The sequence below is a fragment of the Octodon degus genome, unplaced genomic scaffold (genome assembly GCF_000260255.1).
Source record: "Octodon degus isolate 3935 unplaced genomic scaffold, OctDeg1.0 scaffold00017, whole genome shotgun sequence".
Taxonomy (NCBI): Eukaryota; Metazoa; Chordata; class Mammalia; order Rodentia; family Octodontidae; genus Octodon; species Octodon degus.
The window spans coordinates 16,211,391-16,230,194 of record NW_004524593.1 but is presented as its reverse complement, the minus strand read 5'-3'; the positions used below and the strand labels follow the sequence as shown (position 1 = coordinate 16,230,194).

The following is an 18,804-nucleotide window of genomic DNA, read 5'->3' as shown; positions in this document are numbered from 1 at the left end:
GAGATAGCTCAGGGGCTGCGGAGATAGCTCAGGGGCCGGGGAGATAGCTCAGGGGCTGCGGAGATAGCTCAGGGGCGGGGAGATAGCTCAGTAGAATAAGCACTTGCCTGGCAAGTGCAGGGTCCTGAGTTTAATCCCTGGTACCACACACACACAAAGAAGTGGTATTCCCTTTCCAGTGGGGCGGCTTGTCTGGAACTCCATCCCTGTTTGAGAATCACTGATGGGGTTCAGATAAAGAAAGTTAAGACTACGTTGCTTTCTGATGTATTCACATACTTAAAAAATAAATACTGTTTGACACCCCCTGCCCCTTCCCGTGCATAGGCTTCTTATCTGTGCATTCAACTAATTGTAGAAGTAGAAGATCAGGAGTTGGGTGGGGAGTGCATCTGTGTTGAGCGTGTGGCTAGTTTTTCCTCCTCATGACAGTGGTACAGTGGATCCTTGAATTACAGTCCAGTGTATGAATGACTTGGGTGATGATCAAGACTTTAGCTTTCACTTCAGACCCGAGTCTTGAGTTGGGACCCCACTGCCGACCACTGTGCTTCCAGATGGTCTCAGGGACAGATGTGACCCTGGAAGTGCTCTGGAAGGAACATGACTGCACTCTTTTTAGCAGGGGGTTAAGTGAGAAATCCTGGGCCAGTGTCTCCGAAAGGACCCTGAGAGTGCTGCAGACAGGAGAGGGACTTGGAAGGTTTGAGGAGGAGGCTGAGCCTCCAGTTGATGGCTGGAGTTGCCAGCAGCCCTGGGGAGTGAACTGAGTCCCTAAGTCAGGGGTCCATTGTACTTCTCAAACAATACGGTGTCACTACCACCTGTGTGCACACTGTGGTAGGTAGGTGAAGTCAGCTAAACACAGAACGTATGCAGGAGCATGTGTGTGGGTTACACACGGGTGTGGACAGCATGGACTTCAGTACTGAGGGGGTCCCGAAATTAATCCTAAACACCTGCATGATTACAGCACTTTGTACAGGGTGTGCCTGTGTGTGTCTGTGACAAGGCCCTTCGGCTTCGGTTCCACCACAGGAACACACTGGAGTGACGAAGAAGAACCTGGAACTTGGCAGCAGCTGTGTTGGCGGCTGCGGGGAGCCTGTGTGGGTGGCCAGCTGTGCTGTCAGCCTTAGCAGCCACAGCTCAAGGACCACCGGGTGAGCGCGCTGAGGCGGGTGGGCTCAGGGACAGGAGAGGAGCAGCGGCGCTTGTGGCTTGCACGGGAGCTTAGAGCACGGTGTGCCCAGCTCCGCTGCCCTCCTATCCGTGTCTCCATGGAGTGACCCCGACCTGGGCCTCAGGTTTGTCTGTGGAACAGAGGCAGCGACCAGAAACAGCCTCCATGCGCTGTTGGGAGGAGTCAGTTGGCCTGGCAGAGACGCCGTGGTGTCACAGGGACTGGCGCATCACCCGGCACAGCCACCTGAAGACGCCACGGGCTTCTCTGCAATTAGACTTCCTTCCTGAGCCCTTTGTGTCTGCTTGTCCTGTGTCTAGACGGTTTAATGGTTAGAATCCGTGATCCAAGATTGAGCCAACCAACCAAGTCTCCACATCCTTGAAAAGTCATTAAAAATGGCACTGTCCACCCGCATCCTGGGAGGCTGAGCAGGTGGATCATTGTGTATTTGAGGCCTGCTTGGGCTGTGTAGTGAGTCCAAAGTCAGCCTGGACCTCACAGTGAGACCCTGCCTTAAAGAACCAAAGTACAGTAAAGTAAAAAGTTCATGCCCGGCCTGGGCAGCTTGGTGACTTACTGAGATCCTGTCTCAAAGTAAAATTCATAGAAAAAGCCTGGATATGTAGCTCAGTGTGAAGGCCCTGGGCTCAGTCTCAGTACTGAAAACTGAAATCCCATGGTGTACAACATGGTAGCCACATGGACCGCCACAGCACCTGAACTGTGGCCAGCTCAGCGAGTGCCCTGCAGCAGGCTTTGAAGGCTTCGTGTAGAAAGGAAGAGTTCCGATATCCAGTAATTAAGCTGGGCTTTGCAGGGCACGCTTGCAGTCCCAACGCTTGGGAAGCTGAGGCAGGTGGATTGCTGTGAGTTTGAGGCCAGCCTGTGCTACGTAGTAAGACCAAGACCTTGTCTCAAAAATGACAGTATATATACATGCATATGTAAATAGATATACATATTTTGCCAAAAAGTCTACACACTTCAGAAAAGGAAAAACTTGTGTAAATATTTCAATATTAAATTTATGAAGATATCCTGTGACGTACCTTGGGGCTCTGCCATTCCAGGAGGTGCTCATGGTGGTGGCTGTTCCCTTCCAGATGTGGATTAGCTCAGAGAACTGCTGCTTGGATGACCTGGGTCACTACGACTGCTGCATGTGTGTTTTTCAACTTCTGTAAGGACAGTGTAGTGGGTTTTCTGAGATATACCACAGCGCTTTGAGTCCTCCTCAGGCAGGTGATACCATCTGTTAAAAAAAAAAAAATCACGTCGACAGGTGATACCATTTGTTTTAAAAAAAATCACATCAGGGCCGGGGAGATAGCTCAGTAGAATAAGCGCTTGCCTGGCAAGTGCAAGGGCCTGAGTTCAATCCCCGGTTCCGCAAAAATAAATAAAAATAAATTCCTCTATATTAAAAAAAAAAAAGATTAAACCTAAAAAATCACATCAATTTTCTTTTTTTAAACATTGTTTTGTGCGAGGTCTCACTATGCAGCTGGTACTCATAGTGATCCTCCTGTTTTCAGCCTCCCAAGTTCTGGGATTACAGGCATGCGCCACCACACCCAGACTTGGTTGCCTGCTCAGTGCATGCGTGGTGGGGGGGGGGCAGGGCTGGCGCTGCACGTGGTGCCAGAGATCGAACCCCGGCCTCTGTGCTTGTCTAAGACATTGATTTTCTTTTTCTGAAGTGTGTGTACATTTTCTGGTGGATTCTCTATAAATATCCAGTGATTACTTTTATATTGATGATAGGTTGAGGTAATATTTTAAGTATACAATTTTTCAATAAAATTTATTAATTTCATCTCTTACCACTTATAAAAGTAGCTATTAGTTTACAATTGAACACTTGACGCTTGTGATATTTCTAGCCAATAATGGTATTCTAAAAAAGGCAAAGAGGGCCTTTTTTCTTTTTTTAGTTTTTTGAGACAAGGTCTTGCCTGTAGCCCAAGCTGGAGTTGAGCCCACCCTGCTAGCCACGCTGGCCTGGAACTCACAGCAGCCTTCCTGCCTCAGCCTCCCTGGTGCTGGGAGGATAGGCGTGCACCACCATGCCCAGCTACAGAAGACTGCACTGATAAGCTAGCTTGAACTACATACCGAGACCTATCTCAAACAGGAAAAATTATTAAAACTAACTTGGAGTGTTTTTGACTTATTCGTTTATTTGTAAAGATATGATTTAATTCTACATATTAACTAACTTAAAAGCTTTTTTTGAGTTTTGTTTTTCCAGTTCTATGATCAATGGCATGAAGAGATTGAACTCTTGGTCTCAATACAAGTATGTGAAGAACAAGTCACCCAGAAATAAAAGTATTAAAATGTCTCACAATGAGCTGGGGTGGAAGCATGGGCCTGTCATCTCACCATTCAGGAAGCTGAGGCAGGAAGATCACTAGGAGTTTAAGGCCAGCCTGAGCTACACACGGTGAGTTCAAGGCAAGCCTGAGTTACCTCAAAAAATGGGCAGGGTCGGGGATACAGCTCTGTGGCATAAGCCCCTGCCCGGTAACAAAAAGAATGTAAAGATCAATAAGTAACAGAAAACCCTACATAAAGTCGTAACAGTTGCTCATTCTATCCCAGTATGGCAGCTGTCAGTTAAGAAACAGGGTCGGCAGCCTCCACATCGATGTATCAGTACTCCCTGCACGCGTCACCCACAGTCCCCAACACGAGAATTTGGCCTCGGTTTCCTTTCCTGCAAAGGTGTATTTTTGTCTTTACTAGAAGCTCATTTATCCAACACTCACACCTAGAGTAGAACGCATCCCTGTTTTGCTGTCTTCTTTGTGGCTGGGGATTACAAAGACACAGAACCTTGACGTGTGTTCCTCGTTGTCATTGAAGAGAAGACTGGAGTCAGAGCACAGCCTGAGCAAGGCAGTAAGACCCGCCTCTGAGTAAAAATAAGAATAAAATGAAATGACTGGGGACAGCTCCATGCAAAGGCCTTGGGTGAGAGCGAGGAGGGCAGAAGAGGGGAGGGAGGGAGGGAAGAAAGGAGGGAGGGAGGGAGAGAGGGAGCGGGTATCCTACATTATTAAGGATGGTTCTGTGGTTCTGTTGTTTCCTTAATCTTTTTTTTGGCCTGCTCATTCCACCCTGAGGGCGGGGCTGGCACAGATGCCAGGAGGGTTGAGCTGCGGTCCCGCCTGCCTGAGCTTGCCTTGGCAGGTGCTTTACACTGCTGAGCGCTGAGCTATCTCGCCGGCCCTCATTTGGTAATTTTTAACCTCTGGGTGATATGGGCAGTACCAGTTAACTGGAAAAAGGCCATCCCTCCAGCCCTGTCAGATAACCGAGGAACCCTGCTGTCTTTTATCGATTCCTTACCCATATCTGCATCATTGTGCACTCCTGGGGGACCAAAGCAGTCAGCTGATGAGGCCTTGGGTAGGACTCTGCTAAGCTCAGACGCTGAGGGAGACCCTGGGTCTCCTGTTGAGTTCTTTGCCTTGTGAAGGTGGTGATGTGCGATCTCACTCGCTTTGTGGCGCGTCGGTTTTCTTGGGTTGGGGACTGTGGGTGACACGCGCAGGGAGTACTGGTACATCGATGTGGAGGCTGCCAACCCTGTTTTCTTTCTTTTTTTTTTTTTTTTTGCGTAACCAGGGATTGAATTCAGGCCCTTGCGCTTGCCAGGGAAGCGCTTATTCCACTGAGCCATCTCCCTGGCCCCAACCCTGTTTCTTAACTGACAGCTGCCATACTGGGATAGAACAAGCAACTGTTACGACTTTATGTAGGGTTTTCTGTTACTTATTGATCTTTACATTCTTTTTGTTACCGGGCAGGGGCTTATGCCACAGAGCTGTATCCCCGGCCCTGCCCATTTTTTGAGGTAACTCAGGCTTGCCTTGAACTCACCGTGTGTAGCTCAGGCTGGCCTTAAACTCCTAGTGATCTTCCTGCCTCAGCTTCCTGAATGGTGAGATGACAGGCCCATGCTTCCACCCCAGCTCATTGTGAGACATTTTAATACTTTTATTTCTGGGTGACTTGTTCTTCACATACTTGTATTGAGACCAAGAGTTTAATCTCTTCATGCCATTGATCATAGAACTAGAAAAACAAAACTCAAAAAAAGCTTTTAAGGGGGCTGGGGGAGATAGCTCAGTAGAGTAAGCGCTTGCCTGGCAAATGCAAGGGCCTGAGTTCAATCCCTGGTTCTGCCAAAAAAAAAAAAAAAAAAAAAAAAAAGCTTTTAAGCTAGTTAATATGTAGAATTACATCATATCTTAACAAATAAATGAATGAATAAGTCAAAAACACTTCAAGTTAGTTTTAATAATTTTTCCTGCTTGAGATAGGTCTTGGTATATAGTTCAGGCTAGCTTTCAAATGACCACAGAGCCAATGCTGGCCTCGAACTCATGCATGGATCCTCCTGCCTCAGCCTCTTGAGTGCTGGGTCCTCTACCCTGTTTCATTCCTGTGCCTTTCTAGTAATTGGATTCCCTCCCTGGGAAGTGGTTCTCTGCCGTCTGTTCTTATCACTGCAGTAAACTCATCGCTGCCGCTGCGAGGAGAGCTCTCAAGTTGGAAGGGGGGGGGCCTTCTGCCCCCCTCGGGTATTCTGAGGGTGAGCGGGTCTGGCTTACACTCGCTGCCTCAGGCTTGTAGCTGGTATATTGGGCATTTCCTCCGAGTCCTCTGGGGTCCTCTGGTCCCAGTGGAGAGGGCTTTCTTTGGCCACGTTTTTCTCAATCATGTGGCAGTGTTCAGCAGCACAGCCCAATGAACAGGTCTGAGCTGGCGCTTCATTTGGCAGAGAGACGATGCCCTGGCTGGGCTGGGCGCAGCTGTGCCGGGCAGGTCCATGGGACCGCGCCAGGGGTGCGGCAGGTGCGTGGGTGAAGAGCCACAGCTTTGCCTCCAAGCACGGTGGGTGAGTGGGAGCCCCAGGAATGGCTCTTCCTTCTCTCAGATAACTGAGTGGGTGCGGCGCCGTACAGACAGGGTGTTTCAGCCGCTAGTGGGTAGGAGCCGCCTGCTACAGAGACGACCGGCTCGCGAGTCCTTCCACAGTGATTGCATTGGATAACTGCGTGTGAACGCCCTCTGCTGTGCTCCACGTCCTCTGGAAAGTCCCGTATTCAGGCAACAGCAGTGAGAAAAGCTGCACCACAAATTACGTTTTTCCATTTGAAGTGGCTTGCTTTGCTTTTTAGAATTCCACGATGTTAACTGTGGCTCGGGATCATTAACTGTCTCTGTTTTTTTTTTTTTTTTTTTTTTTTTATTAACTGTCTCTGAATTCTCTTGGACTACATCATTCTGTGAGTGCACATGTGTATGTGTGTACATACGTGTGCCCATGTGTTTGCATACGTGTGTTCCTGTGTGTGCGCATGCGCACACTACGGAATACTTACTCTCTGGGTATTTCTGTCCGAAGGTCAGGCCTCTTTTCATCTTGCATAATATTAAGGCTGTGTCTAAATGTCCCCCAGACCCACATGTGGTCATAGATGGGGATTTTTCAGAGGTGACGGAATCTAGAGCGTGTGACACTGGGATTCCTGGTGCAGCGCTAGGATCCAGGGCACTGGGATTAAGGTTGGGAGTGCTGCCTGCCCTAAGTAGCCCGGATAAGATTCGAGGGACAGGCGGGCCGGCCAGATAGCTCAGCGGACTAAAGCACCTGGTGGGGCGCAGCAGCCAGGGTTCCATCCCCAGCCCGGCCTGCTGGCTTCATCCCCGGGGCGTGCTGAGACAGCGACTGAGACTGGGCGTGCTGGTGAGCACCTGCAATCCCAGCACTGGGAAGGCTGAAAACAAGAGAATCACTATAAGTCCGATCTAAGTAGTAAGATCCTGTAGACTCTGTCCTAAATAAAAACAAAACTAAACTAAACAAAAAACAAAAAGATCTGAGAGACAGGAAGGGCTGTGGTCGCCCTTGTTGCTTTGCTACCTTCTGTGGTGCCCCCTGCCTTGGAGCCAGCCGATGGTGGGTGGAAACCACGGCAAACTGTGAGCTAAGGAAACCGCTGTCTCTTAATTTTGCTTCAGGAATGAGAGAAAGTGGGAATGGAAGAAAATTTGAGATAACTGGCCTTCAAGGCACAATACCAATAGAAATCCCAATTTCTTTGTGGAAAAAACTCAATTGTTGAATGTACATGCAGATATTGTGGATGCTTCATAATCCAAGTGTCCTTAATTTGAATAAATATTATAATTAGAATGGAGTGTGGACCATAAAAATACCTCCCAAATGTCTAAACTACTTTTACTGAAAGGTAATAAATCACGATTAGTTAAGTAATGGTGCAGCTTGCTTTCGCTTCCTCCACCCGTGCTTGGAGAGGGCTTCTTTCCAACCATAATAATTATGACACCCCCGTCACAGTTTGTGAATATTACCTCATTTATTCCATGCAAGCAATCCTTGTCACCCAGCATGCAGTGGGAGACCCTTTTATGGCTCTGTCTTCCACACAGGAATTCTGTGTCATGTGGGGCGGCCTGGGGCCCTATTTAGCCAGCTTTGCTGAACCAAGTGCCAGGGGACCTCATTTGGAGCCTAAACCTGTGTCATGATCCTTGAGGGCAGCATCAGATTTACGTCCCACTGTCCCATAAACACCTCTGATGAGACTGTGAAGAAGAATTTAGCAGAACCACTGCCTTTTGATGGTTTTTCCTTATACCTCTGCGTTAGAGTGGGCCAGCTTCAGTTTTGTCCGCTTCTAGCTATTTGCGAGCAGATCACCCCTGCTTTGTAATTGTGTGCTTCGTGTATATTCAGCCAGCCTTCCCTAGCTGGATCCAAGATCATGTGCTTGTTAGGAGCAAAGGTTGATTCTTTGGCTCCCGGTGTCAAAGGTTCGCGTCTACGTTCACTTAGTCATTGGGTGTGCAAAAGAGAAGAGAAAGGTGCAGGGTCTCACATTCCTCAGGGGCCTCCCTAAGCACCTCCCTTTGGACTCTTGAGATTCCACCCTTCCCTCTAGCGGTGGTGGGGCTTTAAAACCAGGCTCTTGGGGGAACTTTCTAGCAGGGCTGATGGAAAAGGCCATCGGGCCTCCCGCCTGCTCCATTCACCAGTGATGAAGGTGATGATGGTGGTGGTGGTGGCCATGGCGGTGGTGGTGGCGGTGGTGGTAGTGTAATAGCTGTAGTAGCAGCCCACTGCATCAGCCACCGCGGAGATCATTGCTGATGTTCCTTACCATGTGCCGTGCATGTGGGTGACAGGCATTATCTAATTTGTGCATCTCATACTCTATGGGTGAGTGCCCCACTTGTTCCCGTTTTACAGATGAGAAAACAGAGTCTGACACTCAGTAATGACTTGCACCCAGCTGCTGAGGTGTGGAGCACAAGAGCTGGAGAGGATCTAACTGGTTGCAAGTTCATTTTCTTTCCTTTTTTTTTAAAAAAAATGTATTTAGAACAGGGTCTACAGGGTCTCACTACACAGATCAGACTCAGTGATTTTCCTGTTTTCAGCCTCCCAAACGCTGGAATTACAAGCATGCGTCACTGGGCCCAGCCTCAATCGCCATCTCAGGGCTCGCTGGGGGTGGGCTTGGCGTATCACACCAGGGATTGAACCCTGGCCTCTGTGCTCTGCCAAAGCAGGCGCTTTAGTCCTCTGAGCTATCTGGCCAGCCCTGTTCATTTTCTTTATACTCAGCCCCAGTATGTTTTCTTGATGCTGTTTCTCTGGTTGAAACCACTGGCGGGCTCGCTGGAGCTCAGAACCGAACCTCAGGTTCTCTAAGTTGGTAGGAATAGGCCTTGGGCTGCTGGTTGCTTCTGTAGCTTGCGAAATGTGTAGGTTTCCGGTGTGTATGTGCCCTTTGGAACACTATAATTGAGAACGGATGGGCTTGCTGTATCTCCTGGAAAACAGATCCATCAAGAATGTCTTTCAGTGCATCTGAGTCTGCAGCTAGGTGTAGGCACAGATACATCCGGGTTTCCGGTCAGGTGAGAGGTGGGGTTGGGGTCGGGGTCCAGGCGGGGATCTGTGCTTGGGGCTTTGAGTGGGCAGCCAGCGGGGGTGGGAAATAGACGCAAGATTCCCTTGGAAATTCAGCGCTGTGGTGAAAATATCCCTTTGAAGGCAGGTTTCCAGGTGTGCTGTAAACCATCCTAGGCTATAATTGAAATACAAAAGAATCTTCAAAGCATGGATCTATTTATTTGGTGATTATTGTGCTAATCTTGAAATCCTAGCGTGAATTAATGTAAAGACAACATCGGCTGCATAAAAGTACCTGTTCTAAATGATTTAGCGTGTTGTTCCAAGCTAAACTGGTTGAGGCATCCAGCGTGAGAGTGAAAATCTCACTTTCATCTATCAAATCCCAGGAAGCTGCCAAGAGCAGTAGAAGGGGCTCTGAGGCCGCTGCAGAGAGGGGAGCCTTCTTTCTCACTGTGCCATGTGGGCAGAGGGATTTGCTGCAGTCCACGTGTAATAAAATGGGACGGGATGGTGTTTTTAAAGTCTTGCATTAAAGCTCAAAATGGATGAATACGTTTTTGGTTAAAATCTGCTGCTCTATGCAAATGTTGAGTGCAGAAACTTTCGGCTAGCCGGAGGATCTTTTTTTTTTTTTTTTTTTTTTAATGTATTCAGTACAGGGTCTACAGAGTCTCATTCCGTAGATTGGACTTGTAGTGACCCGCCTGTGTTCAGCCTCCCAAGTACTGGGATTACAGGCGCGCACCACCAGCCCAGTCTCAGTGGCTGTCTCAGCACACCCCGAGGGTGTAGTAGTGGTGGTGAGCCGAACCCTGGCCGCTGTGCTGTGCTTAAGCAGGCGCTTCATTCCGCTGAGCTGTCTGGCCAGCCAGAGGTTTTGTCTTTGGAATTCAGTATAATTTTTCTGCAGCAGGTGGGAGGACCAGGGCACAGGGAGGACAGACTTTGTTTCTCAGGAAAAGGGCATCACGCTCACCCTGCACGGCCCCATCTAGCTCAGGTACGAGGTTGGATCCTCAGCTGTAGACAGCAGCCCCGGGCAGGGGTGTTGGTTGTGGAGTCTCTGTATGGAGTGGACGTGGCTTTTTCCTTTTATCCCAGAGTTAGCAAAGAGAACTGCACCTCGTGAATAGGCTGAGGAGCTTGCTGAGACCCAGGGCAGGAGAAGTGTTTTCTGTGTGGTCTCAGCATCCTGCGCTAGCCCCAATTGATGCCATTCTTATCCTCTCCTCCAGACGCACTACTTTGGCCTTTGGTTCCTCAGCAAGAGCCAGCAAGCTCGATGGGTGGAGCTAGAGAAGCCACTGAAGAAACATCTGGACAAGTTCGCTAATGAGCCCCTGCTGTTCTTCGGAGTCATGTTCTATGTGCCAAATGTGTCATGGCTTCGGCAAGAGGCCACAAGGTAGGTACAGCCCCCCTAATCCCTGTGCAGGGCCTGGATGCATACGCCTTCCAGTGGGGTGGTGATTTAGTTGTGAGAGCGCAGTGGTAGGAGGATGGGGCTGGTCGCCACTTGCTTGGTAGCTGTAAAATGTGGCCAACCCTGTTAGTTCCCTGTAGCGCTCGGGAGCCGGTGGTGCCCCCAAGCCAGCTGGAATTTGTCTCTAGCAGCCTGGACAGTGTGTTTGTTGGTGGGTAAAATAGATGTGCTAGAATTTAATATGTTTTGTCCAGCTTTTCTCCCCAAATATACCAAACTACTTCGGATTTGAGGGCTAGGAAGATAACTCAAGATGAGAGTAAACTGAGAAATGGTGGCAAGGGCAAGAGCTTGGATTGCCCCAGGCTGGAGGGGGTGAGTGGGGACGAATGTGGAGGAGAGGCCAGGTCCTGTCCCCCGGGTTGTGCCCTGTGCTACCCACCTGCTCTCTTCCCGCACCTCTGTAGGGTGAGAACCTGTGAAGTTCTGATAGCTTCTGACTCACCCAGTGAGACAGGGTTTTTTGTGGATGTCCTCGCGATTTGCCTATTGGCGAGAGTTTTCCATGAAGATGTCCAAAGATCCTCCCCGTCGAGTGGATATTTCTGTCAGGGAAGGGAATTGCACAAGTGCTCCGCTTTCGTGTCCTGGGGGGTCCCGGCTTCCAGATGCCACGTGCAGGAGGAGGTACCCAGCAGCATTCTGCGTGACTTTTCTTTGTATTGTCTTAAAGGTTTTAAATTTCTGGAATGAAAGTGCAGTTGAGAGTCTCACGCATGTCTGGTAGACTCTGTTTTCTTTTCCTTTTTTTTTTTTTTTTTTAAAAATTTTTTTTTTTTTTTATTTTAAAGAGATTAGAAAAATAATAATACAGACTTCAACCTAAGATGATAGGAAAGTAACAACGATTGTTATATTGAATATTGTTGTCTTCAAAGTAGCTGTTCAGATTACCAGATAAAGGCATGCAAAACTGATCAAACACTTAGGCGTGAATTTTCCCTTTCCATAAACCAATTGAAATTAGTGGTACAGTTATCTTAGCTGTGTGTGTGTGTGTGTGTGTGTGTGTGTGTGTGTGTGTGTTTCCCTTCCTTTCCCTCAACCCAATTCTTTCCTTCTGAGCAGTTTCTTTCATTTTTCACAGTATTTACTGTACCTTTCCGATTTTATTTATTTTTCTAGTTTCTTATGCAGAGACTGTACAGTGTTTACACGTGGGGGTCTGATTTCTTTCACTTACGAGTATGGTCTCTAGTTGTATGCATTCACCTCTGAAAGCCTGGAGTTTTGTCCATCCCTCAATTCATGGGTACTAGGGTTGTTTCCAGGATTTAACTATCACAAATTGCACTGCTGTAAACAGGGGTGCACATATATCCTGTGGCATGTTTTCAACTCCTCTGGAAAAAATACCCAAGAGGGGAGTAGGTGGGTCAAATAGCACCTCTATCCTAGTTTTTTGAGGATTAGCCACACTGATTTCCACAGCCTCTTTCTTTCTCTCTTGTTTTAAATCAAAAGCCATTATTGAGTAGATGACATATCTAAAGTAGACACCAGGAGCTCGAGCTAGCCACTCTGGAAGTCGAGAACTCGGCTCACCTCACGGCAGTCATCAGAAGCCCTCTAGTGCGGGCTGTCCTGCCTGCTTTCACATGGTCTCAATTATTTAAGTTTTTCCCATGAGGAAAAAAAAATATGAAGCCCTTCTGCCGGCTTTTGAATCCACCTTAGGTACTTTACACAGGGCTTGAAGCCCAGCTTTAGGATAACAGAGTTAAGTGCTTGCTGAGTCTTAGTTTTGGGGCAATTAAATGCGAGACACCAGAGACACGGGGGAGGGCAGACTATGCGTCGGCGCATACTGTAGACAGTCTGCAAGCCACGTGCCGCATTGCTTGTTACCCGACAGGCTCACTCCGAGCTGCCCTGCCGAGGGAGGCAGCGGGAATGGTGAGCGACCCAGCACTGTGCTTCATGCACTTCGAGCTGAGTGAGCTTGGTGAAGCGCGGCCTGCAGGGCCCAGGAGCCGCCTCTAGGTGTCTGAAGGTCCCTTTGTGAGACTGTATCGTGGTGTGGGGTTTTGCAAGAGAAACAATGCACTACAGGGTACGTTGTGTAAGATGATTTTATAGTCAATCGCCTGAAGAATCATATACAAAGAGCACAGAAGACCTGCCCACACACTGAAGAGCAAAGAATCCAGCCAGGATTCTTTTTCACAATAATGGCCTGCACGAGTCCAGCTGAAGACCCAGAGCCCATCACAGTGCCTCCCACGAGTCCAGCTGGAGGCCTAGAGCCACGACCATGTCTCATGCTGGCCTGTTTCATGGATCTGTGCTGGAAAGGCCCAAAGGCCAGTGCTGGAAACTAGAAAATCTGTGCCAGCGGGATGAAGGATCTATGCTAGCAGGCTGAGGGGTCTGCACTGGAACTGGGAAGCAACGCTCAACGAGAGGACTGGAGCTCCCCAAGATGAACAGCAGCGATAGTGAGGTCCTGAGCTCCTCCTCTGGCGCTAACAACCAAGTTCACCAGGAAAACCAGCATGGCAGCATCCTCCAGCAAGATAGCTCAAGAAAACCAGCAGATTCCAACAGCTCCTATAGCCTCCAGCAGCTTCTCCAGTTCTGCCTCTTAGGCTGCTGGCAACGTTCCTCAGGCAGGCCTCCCACGCCCAGCACCAGGCTGGTTCATTTCATATGGGCGACCCAAGTTGACCGCCGGTTGGCAGTCCACCACCGCGGGGGAATACTGTGCTAACTCCTGAGCACAAAATGAGGGACCTCAGAGATGGAAGTTAAAGGGCTTGAGAGCCCGGCTATTTGGCTCAGCTTAAGAAAATAGTTTCTAATAAGTGTGACCATGTAAAAGTGGAACAGGACCCGTCAAGGGGTGAGGTCGCGGGGAGCGTGATGGCTCGGATTGCGGGTCTCTGCAGTGTGTTGTAGAGGGCTCTGCTACATTGGGGTGGTTGGTGCAGTGCAGCAGTCATTCAGGAACCAGAGGTCTGCTGTGCCGTCACAGCCTGGGGCATTTATTACAAATGTGGATCCTAGAGTTTTACCCAAACTTTGAATTAGAATGACTAAGGTCAAAACCGGGATTCATCTGGTACTTCTGGCCCTTGTCCAAACTTGGAAATCAGTGGACTCTTGTTTATAGTTTTAGATTTTCTGGATAAATATGCTTACGGCTGCATTATCTGACTGTCAATATTTGCATTCATAAACGGACACAAAAAGTGTTTCGATCTCCCAGTCTGAGGTATAGAGTTGAAAGTTTTATTAGGAAGAGAAGACTTCTTGCCTTTTGCTTTAGACTTTCTGTTGCTGAGCCTGGTACATTGATGATAAAAATTAATAAGGAAAGAAATGCCTTCTAATACAGTATTTGAAGCAGACTCTTGCTGTCCTTTGAAAAGAAGAAAAAATAAAAACAGTATAATTTTTTTTTTTTTTTTTTTTTTGTACTGGGAATTGAACTGAGGTCCTTGCATTTGCCAGGCGGGTGCTGTGCCACTGAGCTATAAATACCCCCAGCCATAAGAAAAATGTTTAAGCTTTGGAAGATAGTTGTAGACTTGAACACTGGAACTGAAATGTCCATTTCAGGTGTAACCTGCTTTTTGATTTTTAAAGTTAGGAACTGAGTTAGTAGGAGGAGTGTGTGTGTGTGTGTGTGTGTGTGTGTATGTGTGTATACTGGAAAAATGTTTGCTGCCCCTGTGGGGCCCTAAGGGGAGGGCACACAGGCAGGCAGAGAAGAAATATGAATAAAGAATGTTGCAGGTAAGTAATGAAGGTTGAAGCAGGAGAAAGGAAAAAGAAGAGACCTGTAGCTTGTGAAGGCTGCCGAGGGAGGGTGGCAGGGTCTGGCTGGTTCTAACAGAATTGAACTTGCAGATGCTGAGGCTTTCTGGGGCTGGTGCGGAGATGCCCACATGTGCTGAAGCCCTCAGGAAGGGTGCTGCTCTCCACAGTCAGCAAGAGCCTCTGTGCTTCCGAGGCTTCCTGGAGGGTTTCAGCAGCCTCGGAGGTTCCGGCAGATTATTGAAACTACCTTCCAGCGAGTAGTAGCCCCGGAGAAGCCGTGGGCGGGGCAGGTTCGGCAGAATGTTCTAGGGCCCTGGCCTGCATCAGGAGTAGCCGCATGGGTTCCTGGCCTCTGTCCGCCATTACCAGGATCAGGGATGGAGGCTGGCTTTGGCATCTCCCAGAGCACCTGGGGTCCACAGGCTCTGACACCAAACAGTTAGTCTTTGTGATGCTGCACAGGGAAAGATATTTGCATAGATTAGAAGTAGAAATCTGTCTTTCATTTGCTGGCAACTGGTGGAGGAGGTTACCATCTGTGCTTAAGAAATAAGCCTTTGTCTGGAGCCAACCAAACTTGTTTTTAGCCAACACGTTTGCCTTGGTTTGGCTGCTTCCGTAAGAGAGGGAGGTAGGTTCTATAGCAGTAGTCGTGAATAAGGACGAAGAGTCCAGCATTGGCGTGGGCATTTGGGGCTTGTGCTGTGGCTGCAAACCCTGAGGATCTGTCCCCGTAAGAGGAAGATGTACTTAAAAGGTGTTCATTTTACTTCTTGCCCCCAGATAGCCCCAGCTGGGCTGGAAACGCACAGGTTACTATAGTGTGCCGAGCCCTGCAGAGCTTTGAGAAGCTGAGATGAATTAGAAGCTGCGAAGCGTTGCTTTTTCAACATTCACTCGGCATTCTGCCTTTCCCCGGACATGCCTGCTCAGGAGCAAGTATCTCCACAGTACAGGAAGCTGCTAAAAGACAAGGGCGCTGCTGGAGAAAGAAAAGGGACAGTTCTGGGTTAAGGCGACCACCAAAGGACAAGGCAAAAGGTAGTAAGAGTTGAGTGACCTTAGGAAGAGTACAAATAGCAGGGGAAAATTCCGATGCTATTCCAGGGGTGGGAAGAAAAGGACATGGTAGGAGACGGGTGGGCGATGAGTCACGAACCCATAGGAATGAAAGAGGTTAAGAACCTCTCGGCTAACCTCGCTGCGGACTGTAAGATGTATTGCCTTGGAGCTTTAGAAATGTCAGTTTCTCCCTCCAGTTAAAATGACCAAAGGGATTGGACCGCCCTGGTTTTTTCCATTTTGCTCCGTTTCTCCACTTCCTCTTTGCCAGACTTTGTGTTCAGCGAGGGAGCTCTTGCTAGCACTTCGTCTTCCCCCACTCCGTCCTCTTGACTCAAAGGAAATATTTTTGTAATGTGTTTTAAAGATTTGCATAGCAACAGGCTCCTTAGGAACACATGGTTTTCGGATTTTTCTGGACGCAGAAATAAAATAAAAAAAAGATGTTCTGTGAGAGGTGGAGAAACTCGTAGTCAAACAGAAGGATACCTAATAATCGCCAGGGGTAGCCAGAAAGCTGCTGGCCACCATCGCTGTTTTCAGTGTAGGGCTGGAGTTTTTTCACATCTTCCTCCAGGGAGGAAGTCTCTCATTTTTCAGTACTAAGGAGAACGCTTTTCAAGGAAGAGTCTGAAGAATGAATTGAAGATTCAAAGTTTTGATTGCCGAGTGCCTCCGTGGTTTTAAAATTTCTAAGATTCTCAACCATGCCTTTTCTTTCCCAAAACGTGCTTGTGTTTGCCCGAGTCTGATGAGCCGTGTGCTGCAGATAGCGGGGAGCTGCTCCCCGTCCTAACGAGGTCTGGTAACATCGCCTCCTTTCCCAGGATGCACTGCAGCAGGGCTGTCTGCCCCGGCAGTGTGCGCACCCTGCAGAACTTAGTGGCAACTCTGCTGCCTGCTGTACCAAGAAGACACGCAGGCTCCTCCCAGCTCTGGCCTACGTGTCCCTGTTCTCATTGTCTGGGTAGCGCAGCCGAGCAGTTATTTCCAAGAAGATGTTTAAAATACTTCCTCTCTGTATGGACTTGTGCGGGACATTCTTTGGTGTTCACGTGGTTCCTGCCAGGGAGGAGCTGGCTAGACCAGTTGTCTTTCCAGCAGCCAGGAGTGCTTGCTCACGCTTCAGGCGCTGTTGCTTAGGTGGGTGGCCGAGGGAGAAGAGGTGCATTTTGGGGTGGTGGTTATAAGAGAGGAGTTTGGTTATGAGGAATGTAGATGGACGGGGCCCTGACAGTTAAACCTTTGGACCTACAGCAGGCATGTTGATGGCAAGGCCAGGTTAGGCCCCACATTCCCACGGGGGACGAAGAGCTGTGTGTGTAACTAGGTTTCGGGAAGACATTGCAGTGACCTGGAAAGCTTTCTTTACCTTTCCTTTTGTGTAACACCCCTGCTGTCCCCCAGATGGTCGCCGTGTGCCCTGTGTATGGTAGCTACCTTGTGAGTATTCAGAGTGGCTCTCTGAAAAGCCCTAATCGCGGCCCTTTTATTATCGTGAATTGTCACAGTAATGGCTGTTTAAAGTTTGCCTGTAGTCTTGGGAATAGGGCCTCTCCTCACATGGGACTTGGGACTCACACTGTGTCCCCTGGAGAGAAAGTGACTGGGAGCCGGGCCACCTCTGTGCTCCCCTGTGGCCCATGCTTGAGAGCACACCCTCGCTCCCTTAGGTCCTGAGGATGGCCTCGTTTCTGTGACACTGAGACTTCTTGGGATGTGGCCGATAGCTCTAATGGCGGCTGTTCTGCACAGCTGTTGTAATGTGAGATACGGGGAAATGCCTGTCTGTAATCAGCAGCGACCTCCGAGGGGAGAAGAGCCGCTTTCCCCAAGGAAGATTAAAGTACTGCCTGAAAGTAGCTGCTGATCGCGTTCCTTTTCTTGCAGCCTTCCACAGGTATCATCTCGCCTTAGGCATTCTGCGCGTCCGGTAGGAGTGTGGGAAGGAACAGATCGCAGTGTCCCCCGTTCTCACCCCCAGAGAGCTGCATCCCCACAGAGCTTTTATTTCATTTCCATGTGTTTGACGTATTGAAGACTCTTCTGAGTTTGTGCTACCGTTACTTCCAGGAGGAAGGTGCCCTGCCTTGGTGAAACCCTGGGTTGGGGCCCCGCAGGTGTCTCCCAGGAGCAGGGTGATGTTGGGGTGTCCTTTATTGCCCATGACCTGGTACTCAGAAAGGCCTGACTCTTGCTTAGTGTTGTGCTGATGTCCTCTGGAAATTCTTGATTTCACACGCTGGGTCTGGCCTTTTAGCAGGCACCAAGCTCTGCAATTCAAGCAGCCGGGCCAGGCCGGCCCCATTATTCTTATTTCTGTCATTGTCCATGCAGCTTGGCTTGTTCACTTATTGAATTGCAAGTTCTCGGAATGGGTGGGCCCTAGTCTGCCATGATGGTTGTTATCAAAGGGAAAAAGCAATTTAAGAAAACACAGGGGACTGGAAATAAAATTTTACTGCCAATGCAGACATGGAAGGTGCCGGTCCATTTCTGCTCCTGGACGGGGCCGGGGGAGGCTCAGAGCTGAGGATTCTCCCTCCAGGAGGAAGGTTATCAGCCGTGTCCCTCCCCACAAGCATCTCCTCATGCTGGGTGGGAAGCTGGCTGTCAGGTTTGCACTTTCCTGCCTCAAATCCTGAGTATACCCTTGGTGCCCACCTCAGTGCAGGCCTCTTCCGAGTGCCGTGAGTCACCTTGGGTTTTCAAACCGTTAGGTAAAAGCTATAGTTTGCAAGATGTGCGGGTAGATAGCTGACTTTTTACACACCCCACTGTCACTAGGACAGGGATGCACAGACACAGAGACGTGGACCCAGAGATTACGCGAGGGTGAACTTAATCGTCATCCAGGTACTTCTCTGCATTGTCCCCCTGCCGGGGCTTCTGCTTGTGCACTTCTGTGTAGGCACGCTGGGGACTGAGCCTGGAGCCTCCATTTGGTGTTCTGCAATAATATCAGTAGGCATAATTTATTATTCATTGAAGAACAAAATCAGAATTTCAAAAGGAAATAAATCAGAGGTCTTGTTCATATTTCAAAAGGAGCCTTCCTGTAATAGCATTCTTTAATGCATCTGCAATGTTTGATCTTTAAAAAGCAAGAACACTCATAAGTGCTTTACCCACTAGTAAAACAGTTTACAAAAACAGGTAGCATATATACCTCAAAGAAGTCTTTGCCTTTAGGTCCTAATTTTATTATTGTTCATTTTAGCCCTGTGGTTAGTGTGGATCCCCTACTCTATTATTTGGTTCTTTTCAACAGCAAACAAGAACAGTGTGTTTTTTATCAAGTTGTTTTGTAAGCAGTTTCTCAAGTGAAGACGTTGGTGTTATCTCTTGCAG

The 18,804-nt window shown here is 48.7% G+C and overlaps 1 protein-coding gene across 1 annotated transcript in view; it reads left to right on the top strand.

Annotated features, from left to right (window-relative positions):
* Positions 1 to 18,804, top strand: part of Ptpn14 (protein tyrosine phosphatase, non-receptor type 14) — a 171,736-nt gene that overhangs the window by 63,195 nt on the left and 89,737 nt on the right. The window contains exon 3 of the mRNA XM_004626869.2: positions 10,382 to 10,551. Coding sequence (XP_004626926.1) covers positions 10,382 to 10,551 — 170 coding nt within the window. The remainder of the gene's footprint in view (positions 1 to 10,381; positions 10,552 to 18,804) is intronic.